The sequence below is a fragment of the Nannospalax galili genome, unplaced genomic scaffold (genome assembly GCF_000622305.1).
Source record: "Nannospalax galili isolate Female #2095 unplaced genomic scaffold, S.galili_v1.0 scaffold243, whole genome shotgun sequence".
Taxonomy (NCBI): Eukaryota; Metazoa; Chordata; class Mammalia; order Rodentia; family Spalacidae; genus Nannospalax; species Nannospalax galili.
In genome coordinates, this window is record NW_008353490.1 from 4,737,247 (window position 1) to 4,746,426 (window position 9,180).

General features: G+C 42.7%; 1 protein-coding gene across 3 annotated transcripts in view; it reads left to right on the forward strand.

Moving 5' to 3' along the window:
• The window catches only part of Cndp1 (carnosine dipeptidase 1), a 96,959-nt gene that overhangs the window by 85,463 nt on the left and 2,316 nt on the right, over nt 1-9,180 (forward strand). For all 3 annotated transcript variants that reach the window (XM_029554830.1, XM_029554832.1, XM_029554831.1), the window contains exons 9-11: nt 2,278-2,442; nt 3,613-3,754; nt 8,396-8,543. In XM_029554830.1, the coding sequence (XP_029410690.1) occupies nt 2,278-2,442; nt 3,613-3,754; nt 8,396-8,543 (455 nt within the window). The remainder of the gene's footprint in view (nt 1-2,277; nt 2,443-3,612; nt 3,755-8,395; nt 8,544-9,180) is intronic.

The following is a 9,180-nucleotide window of genomic DNA, read 5'->3' on the forward strand; positions in this document are numbered from 1 at the left end:
CAAATGTTAATTCCTAGGCAGATTTTTTTGACAGTCACGGCCACTTTCCTGTAGTCCAGATCTCCCAGTACTAAAGTCCAGTTGGCACTGGCTTCTGGCACCTAACCATGAATCTTGGTTCACTTGACAGCAGTGCCTTCCCACAGCAGTTTACTAATTTACATCCTTCAGCTAAGAAGACAGACCTCTTAAATTTTAAAGATTGGGGGGCATTGTCTGAGACTGATCCATCTCCAATACCTGTAATCATTCACTTTCCCATTTTTAACTAAGAGCCTTCAGGACTGACTGGCAAGCCAGTGCATTCCATTCTCTTGTGTACTGAGGAAATCCACAGAGCTCAGAGCAGGAATTCTTGAACAATTTAGACATTTTGTTTCTTTCTCCTCCTCCTTTTGAGAATATTTGCCTTCTCAGATATTGGTAGCTATGGCTGGTTCCCCAGGAACTGCCCAGAGAAGGCAAGATCATGCTGATAAGAAGTGATAGAGCTTACTGTGGAAGTATATGTCTTCCCACAGACTATGGACTATAGTCTATGAGACTACACAAGAAAGAAATTGGCTCAAATGATGGAGTTTTTTGAGGACTTCTGAGGGATCAAATTTGCTACACACACCATTGTACTGTCAGTAGTCAGAAATTTATAATTGATTGAGCTTCTCAAAATTATCTTTTCTTTCAAAATTTTATCTTATTTTCATGTGTTTGTGATATATGCATGAGATTGTGGGCGTATGTCTCGGCAGTCAGAGGGAAAGTTTTGTCACGGCAGTCAGAGTCACTTCTGTCCTCCACCTTGTGGAGGCAGGAACTTCTTGGTTTGCTTCTCTGCATACCCCAGGCTCCCTAGTCTATGAGCTCCCTTAACTCTGCCTTCCATTTTGCTGTAGGAGTACTAGGATTATGGATGTGCACCTTTGCTTTTTTCAGGGGGATTAAACTTGGGTTCTTAGGTTTGTGCAGCAAGCGCTTTTACCCATCAAGCCATCTTGCTAGTCCTGGATTCAATTTCTGAACCTTGGGCAGGGAGGAGTCCTGGCGGGTAGGGGCAGCTGAAAGCACCAGGAGAAAAGAAGACTCATGTCCTGAGGGAGAAAACCACCTACTATTGAGTCCAGATACAGCTAAGGTCTCAGGTACACAGATGTTGGAGACACAAGCAAATTAATTCAACTGAGGTTTATTTTATTTGCTGGACTAGGGATTGACCCCAAGTCTCATGCATCCTAGACAAGTACTCTATTATTGAGCTATTTCCCTAACCCTTTCTAATTTTTATTTTGAGAGTGTTTACTAAGTTACTCAGTGTTAGATTTAGGAGAGCAGAAAATGATAGAGTTTAGATTTTAGAAATAAGAACAAGAGCCAGACCTGCAACAGGCAAATACTATGTCCTTTATTAGGGTATCACAACAAAGGGCAGAAGCTTTTCTTCAGGAGGAAAGCATCTGCATCTAATGAAGGGGGTTGTGGTTTATATAGGAATTCTGCTGAACACATTTGCAGGAGTTTACTTGGTGCCAGGGTCTGATGTCCCTGGGTGATTAAAAGTCTCCCTCACAAGGTTATTTTCTCAGACAGGGCAGGCGAGCTATCTAGGGCACTAAAAGAGACAGGTTGGCTCCACAGTCTCCTTCAGTCCTGGGAGTGACCAGTTGATAAGGCTTGAGAACCAGTTGGCCACTTTAAGGGATTTATGGTTTTATGGCTTTCCTAATGAGGCTTATGGATTTCCTGAAATTCACACATTCTATCACTAAGGCTGTTCTTGAACATGCTAAATAGTCCAAATAAGATTCAGATTTTCAATCTATGTGCCTTACCCTCCCAAGTAGCTAGAATTACAGGCCTGTCCCTCTACTGAGTTTATACTGTTTGTTTGTTTTGAAACAGGGTCTCTCTTAGCTGAGGTTAGTCTTGTACTCACTAAGGAGCCAAGAATGACCTTGAACTCCTGATGCTCTTGCCTCTACCTCCCAAATGCTAGGATCACAGGCATCTTTCAAACACCCAGATTATGCAGTGCTGGGGTTTAAACACAGAGAATCATGCATGCTAGGAAAATACTCTACCAACTAAGCTACAGGCACAGTCCTCAACTGAGTTTATTTATTGATTTTTTTTTCTTAATTTTAGTTTTAAATTTTGTGTATGTTTGTATGGGTTTGTACAGTGCCTCTGGAGGCCAGAAGAGGGTATCAGATCCCTTGGAGCTGGAATAGGCAGTTGTGAGTGGCTATCAGATGTTCTTTGCCTGATTTTGTTTTAATTTAGGAGGAACTCCTGATGCACCTGTGGAGGTACCCATCTCTCTCTATCCATGGCATTGAGGGTGCATTTGATGAGCCTGGAACTAAAACAGTCATCCCTGGCCGAGTCATAGGAAAATTTTCAATTCGCTTAGTCCCTCACATGAATCTTTCTGTGGTGGAAAAACAGGTAACAAGTGTCCATTGTCACTCTGCCCAGCAGTACCATTTCTGAGTTCTGAAAACCATGACATACTGAGAAATTTGGTGGTTATCACTGAAATTTCATTTTTTCTAATATAAAAGAATGGAGGAAATGTTGAGAAACCAAATCTCTTTCCACAATTACATATGCAATTACAGCAGTCAGATAAATAACCATTTAGAATCACAGTGATAGGAAAGTTTTAAAAATTGGACAGTAGCTATAAAGGCAAGATTGGTTTTGCATATAGATGGAGTAGGTAACTGCCTATGCTTGGCTGGAGCCAGAAAGTCTCAATCTCAATCATTAGTTTTCTCATGATGTCTGAAGTTAATATGTTGAATGCAGCCGTTTTAACAAAAGGACTATCTGGAAGGAGTTATGTGTCTAAACTATCAAGCCATCATTAATTTACTTCAAGTTAGTTTAATAGGAGGTAGACTCTTGAATAAAGGCACTAAGGAAATACCTCATCCCCATTCCCAGTCTCTCCCAATGTCATCGTCCTCTTTCCTCACCTTGCTGGCATAAGTATGTTCTCTAAGTCTCCTTCCTTCTTCCATCTGCCCTCCCCTCCTGCCACCTTCCTTCTTCCTTTTGGATACGCAACTGTTCCATCTCACAAAATGCACATTCCTTCCTTGTCTGATTCACAGGTATATCTTCAGTACCTAGAACAGTCCCTGGCACACAACAGGTGCTAATAAGTATTAGGAGAAGAAATAAATAGAAACAATGTTTCAGAGGATAGAGTATTCTAGGACAGTTTCCTTAGCAGCCATTGTGAAGAAAAAGAAAGGATATTGAAATGTTTCTCCTTCACTGTTTAGTTTGGAATTGTTCCCACTTTTCAGAATTTTCCAAAAATTTCAAAGTCCCTAAAATATTCACTAGAGTATTAGATCCAAAAACCAAGGACATACCAACTGAGAAGTTATATTTGTATTATGTTTCATAATTTCCAGTAAACATTAATCAAATACCACTATGGGTTAGGCACTGGAGATTACAGATACAGGTGGAGAAGGGCAATTTGAGCAAGTGTCTCCTCACTGGGTAAAGCCCAGAGCCCCTTCAATTGATTTCAGCAAGGCTATACTCATGGTATGAGAGAAGCCTAGAGTCCTTTCAACTATTGATAATGTCATCTTCTAGGTGAAGCAGCATCTCGAAGCAGTATTCTCCAAAAGGAACAGTTTCAACAAGATGACTGTTTCTATGGTACTAGGACTCCACCCATGGGTTGCGAATATCAATGATACTCAGTATCTTGCAGCAAAAAGAGCCATCAGAACAGGTGAGACTAAGATATTTTGATATCAATTTTACCAGTTTGCAATGAAATCAAGACACTTTTAAAACTGAAATACCAACTACCCTCTTTATCCATGCCTTTAATCCCAGCACTTGGGAGACAGAGGCAGGCAGAGCTCTGTGAGTTCAAGGCCAGCCTGGTCCACATAGTGAGTTCCAGGATAGCTGGGGCTACGGGGAGACCCTGTCTCAAAAAGACAAACAAACAAACAAAACAACAACAACAAAAACCTTTCCTAGACTCACAGAAGTGCCCTACAGCTTGCGTGGTACTCCCTGTGGTCATCACAACAGCCACCTCTCATTTACAGAGGACGTTAAGGCTTACAGAAATGAAATAATTTGCTATAGATATAGCACTGTGTTAGTTACTTTTTTCATCACTGTGATAAATGCCTGAAAGAAACAACTTCAGGGAAGATGGATTTACCTTGGCTTACAGTTTCAGAGAGTTCAGCCCACCATGGTAGGGGCAGGCATAGTTCAGTCATGCCATAGCAGGCCAGGAAGAGAAAGTTAAATGCCAGTACACTGCTGGCTCTCTCCTTCCCCACGTTTACTCAGTCTAGGACCCCCACTGGAGTAGTATCTCTCACATTCAGGGTGGTCCTTTCCCTATCAGCTATTCTCCTTGGAAACAGTCTCACAGGCGCACCAAGAGTTGAGCCTTAATCTTCTAGATGATTCTAAGTCCAGTCAAGCTAATAATGAAGATTAACCATCATAGGCACCCAGCTACTAAGCAGCAAAGCCAGGGTCAAATTCAAGTCTTTGGGGAAAATGATGGACTAGTAAAACTTAATGCCCACCTGATGAAAAACTCCCAGAAATGTTGGCCAACACATAAAAGTGTCTTTCAGGGGCTGGAGAGATGGCTCAATGGTTAGGACACTGACTGTTCTTGCAGAAGACCCAGGTTCGAATCCCATCATCCACATGGCAGCTAACAACTGTCCATAACTCCAGTTCCAGGGGCTCCGACAGCCTCTTCTGTCCTCTACGAGCATTGCATGCCATGGGTGCACTTACCTACATGCAGGCATAACACTCATACACATAAAATAAAAATAATAAAATATTTTTTAAAAGTGTCCTTTCAGTAGCACAGCTCAGCTTTCATGAGAGCAAGGGCAATATGCAGGAGTTAGAGTTGGAGAAACTACACTGTCCCTGTGAGTATCCCCTCTGCCTGGTCAGAGAAAGGATGGGGGTGGAATGTCTGGCTAGCATGAAGCAGGGAGTTGAAAATGGCACCTATCACATAAAGGCAGTCATTTTCTGAGAGTGCTGCTTGACTCTGTGTGTGTGTGTGTGTGTGTGTGTGTGTGTGTGTGTGCTTGCTTCTTTGTTATGCTTTGGATGAACAGTCTTCTCCAAGAAGTTTTAGCCATGGACTCATCCTTACACGGGTTTGATCCTTTAATTTCTACTCTAGGTGTTTCATTACTTCCTAAGTCCATGGCTGGACTGCCTTGCTGATGCAAACATTAATGTGGGGTTCCCCCAGAAGGGCTTCCTTGAGATGAGATTTCCATATAAAATTACAGAATATATGAGAAACCCTGTGGCAGTCTACCAACCCTAAAGCCAATGGTATTTTTCTGGGACCACCTTGGTTCTCCAGAAGGCAGCATGGTTTTGTTTGGAATGTCCTTGGTGGTACCAATTTTAATTCCCCACACTTCCAAGTCCTGAACAGGACCCATGATGGGCTGAACAGTGTGCATATACCTGGGTGCTGGCTTCTTGGCCACCAGGGAGAAGGAATATCCAGTCCTTGTTTGTGTTGAAGAAGAATATCATCCCAACAAAAGCAAAATGGAGAATTCCAGGCCTTCTTGAAGCACAAAGTCTACTGGGGTTAAGGAACATAGACCTAAAAATGACAAAAAAAGTCCAAGATTTAGAGCACACTCTTCTATGCCATCATTTCTAATGACCCCATTTTAGCATATATTTTATCAGTGAAATGTGAGAGAAAAGAAAAAGAGAGCCAGAGAGTTAGGAGGGTGAATATAATGCTAGCTGAGGAGCAACATGTTTGAAACAGCAAATGTCAACACTGTAAAGAAGTGCTCTGGGGGCTGGAGAGATGGCTCAGCAGTTAAGAGCATTGACTGCTCTTGCAGAGGACCCGGGTTTGATTCCCAGCACCTACATGGTAGCTACAAACTGTCCTTAACTCCAGTTCCAGGGGAATCCAACACCCTTTTCTGACTTATGCAGCATTGCATGACACGGGTGCACTCACATGCAGGCAATACACTCATACACATAAAATAAAAATAATAAAATATATTTTTTTAAAAAGTGGTGTGATGGTGCACACCTTTAATCCCAGCACCCGGGAGGCAGAGGCAGGCAGATCTCTGTGAGTTCAAGGCCAGTCTGGTCTATGTAGTGAGTTCCAGGGCAGCTGGGGCTACAGGGAGACCCTGTCTCAAAAAAAAAAAAAGTGCTCTGGATGGAATACATTGGACATGGGTTAGGCCATTGTGAGGGAGCCTGATCTACTAACAAGGCACATCACTTGTATCCACACTCACATTTATAGGTAAAGAGGATGTAGCATGCTCTATTTCCTTTCTTTATTTTCCTATTCCATCCCTGGCAACTTGTCCTCTGAGCTAGAGGTTAGAACTAAGATCTGGAACCTAAGGCAATAGTTGAAAGTACTCCATGGGATACTGTCCTAATTTGTTCTTCATTGCTGTGACAAAATACTCTGACCACTACTAACTTGGGGAGGAAAGAGTTTATTTATCTTATACATCCGGGTCACAGTTCATCCAGGAGCCCAAGGTAGGAACTCAGGGCAGGAACCTGGAGGCAGGAGCTGGAGCACAGGCCATGGAGGATCACTGCTTACTGGCTTGCTCCCCTGGCCCCTGCTCAGCCTGCTTTCTTATGCAACACAGGCCCACCTGCCCAGGGGTGGCACCACCCACAGTGGGCTGGGCCCTCCCACATCACTCATCAAGAAGATGCCCTTCAGACATGGCCACAGGCCAGTCCAATAGAGGAAATTCCCCAATTGAGGCTCCCTCAACCCAGGTGTGAAGTTGACGCTAAAGCTATCCAGCACAGATACCTTAAAAATTAGAAGGAACATTGTGACATCTGATTGGTAGTTAAGGACAGCTATTTGCATATTGGTTACCAAATAACAACATCTTGCTTCCACAGTATTCAATTCATGAATGTGATGGTTAGCTTTGTCAACTTGACAGAATCGCCTGGGGAAAGAGTCTCGAGGATTGGGTTGGCCTGCGGGGGCTTACCCTAATTGAGTTAATTGCTGTGGGAAGACCCAGCTCACTGTGGCAGCACTATTCCCTAGGCAGAAAGTCCTGTCCTGTACAAGAGTGGAGAAATCAATCTGAGCACAGGCAAGCATACATGCATTCATTTCTCTCTACTCTTGACTGTGGATGTGATGTGACTAGCTGTTTGAAGTTCCTGCATTAACTTTCCCGTGATGATGAACTGTAATCTGGAACTGTAAACGGAAATTGATTTCTTTCTCCATAAGTTGCTTTTTGCTAGGGTATTTTATCACAGCAACAGAAATGGAACTAGAACAGTGAGGAAACCATAGAAGTAAGCGTGTCATCTTGTGTCTTGACAAAATACACCTGACTTCTTCCAATCCTGAGAAAATATGTGACGACATCTTGCAAAACAGCTGATTGGTACCCTTTAAGAGGGTCATAGGAATTAAAGACAAGAAAACAATGTGGGAACTGCCACAGAGTAAAAAAGACTAAGGAGAAGCAGCGATCTAAGACTGGGTGGGATTCTCAAGAAGATCCAATAAAAGAAAAAGAAAACAGTGAACTTCTAATAAAGTCTGGAGTGTAGTTACTTTTAGGGAAACTATACTTCAGGCCTGACACAACAGTTGTCCTGAAGTCAGGAGAGCTATGATCACTAACATAAAACCCTCACAATATTTGGCCTTGTAACATTTCTTTGTGAAAGGAGGAAGTGTTAACACAAGGCAGATGCAAGAGGCCCCACTTCTCCAACAGCATATACAGTGGTTTACAATTTGTCCAGTAGAGAGAGATTCTTCTTTGGTGAAATAGCTGCCTGTGAGTTGCCCATGCTCTTGCAACTAACCCCAGTTGAACTCATTGGTTAATCTTGGCTTGGGTGGAATTGTTTTCCTTTGGTGTGTGTCTTAAATGTTTGTTCATCTCTACCCCAGGAAAATTGTTACAATAGTAGTCAATAATATGTGCTGTTATTAGTTTCTGATTCTTGAACATTGTACAATAGTTATGTAAGATGTTTGCATTGAGGAGAGCAGAGTTAAGGATATATAGGAATTCTGACTATGCTATCTTTGAAATTTCTCTAAATTCTAAACTGTTCACTTTGGTTCAGAAAATAAATGTTAAGCCAGGCATGGTCACACACACTTGTAATCTCTGCACTTGGGTACTTGAGGCAGGAGGATCTTGAGTTTGAGGGCAGTCTGAGCTACATAGTGAGTCCCATGCCAGCCTGGGCAACATGGCAAGATGCTAAAGAAATAAAGAAAAAGCACATATTACTACCCTTGAAATTAGTGAGGGTCTTGTCATGATTTATTCTAATGTCATCTTTTCCTGTGTTTCAGTGTTTGGAGTAGAACCAGATATGATCCAGGATGGGTCAACCATTCCAATTGCCAAAATATTCCAGGACATCACCCAAAAGAGTGTGATGATGCTCCCACTGGGGGCTGTGGATGATGGAGAACACTCTCAAAATGAGAAGATTAACAGGTCAGCTGACTATGTGCAGGTGGAGGGTGCCACGTGGGCCTTTCCACTAGCCTGTGTGAGAGTGGACAGTAACAGATTTGATGTCTTAAAAAGCTGATGTTTGATTCCTCACTGTTCTGAGTCTGGGGAACCCCAGTTAAGCTTCAGGTGGTGGGGGCTCTCTTCCTGCTCTCAGACCAGTGCCATCACTGGATGTCCTCATGTGGCAGAATTAGAGCTAAGAAGGAGAGAAAGGAGTAGGGAGTGGGGGAGAGAGGGAGAAGAGGAGGAGGTAGGGGAGGAGGAAGAGGAAGAGGAAGAGATGCTGTTTACAGGCAAGCAAGGGAGCTTTGATGTTCTTTAAATTCACCAGCCCCATGGGATTACGGCACACCCTACTGACCTTCTGATCTCATTTAACCTTAATCAACTTCTCAATGAAAGGCCCTCCCTAGGAATGTAGTGAGTTTGCGGTTAGAACTTCAACATAGGAATTTGGAAGCTATGACATTAGGTGCATAACAAAGAATATTTTGGAAAGTTTGGCGTGAACATTATCTACAGATTGTAGAAACCTCCTAGCCCCTAAACTAGTGAGAAACAAGATTGTATGACTCTTCTATCCATGTCATATTAAAGATACGAAACCAAAGAAAAG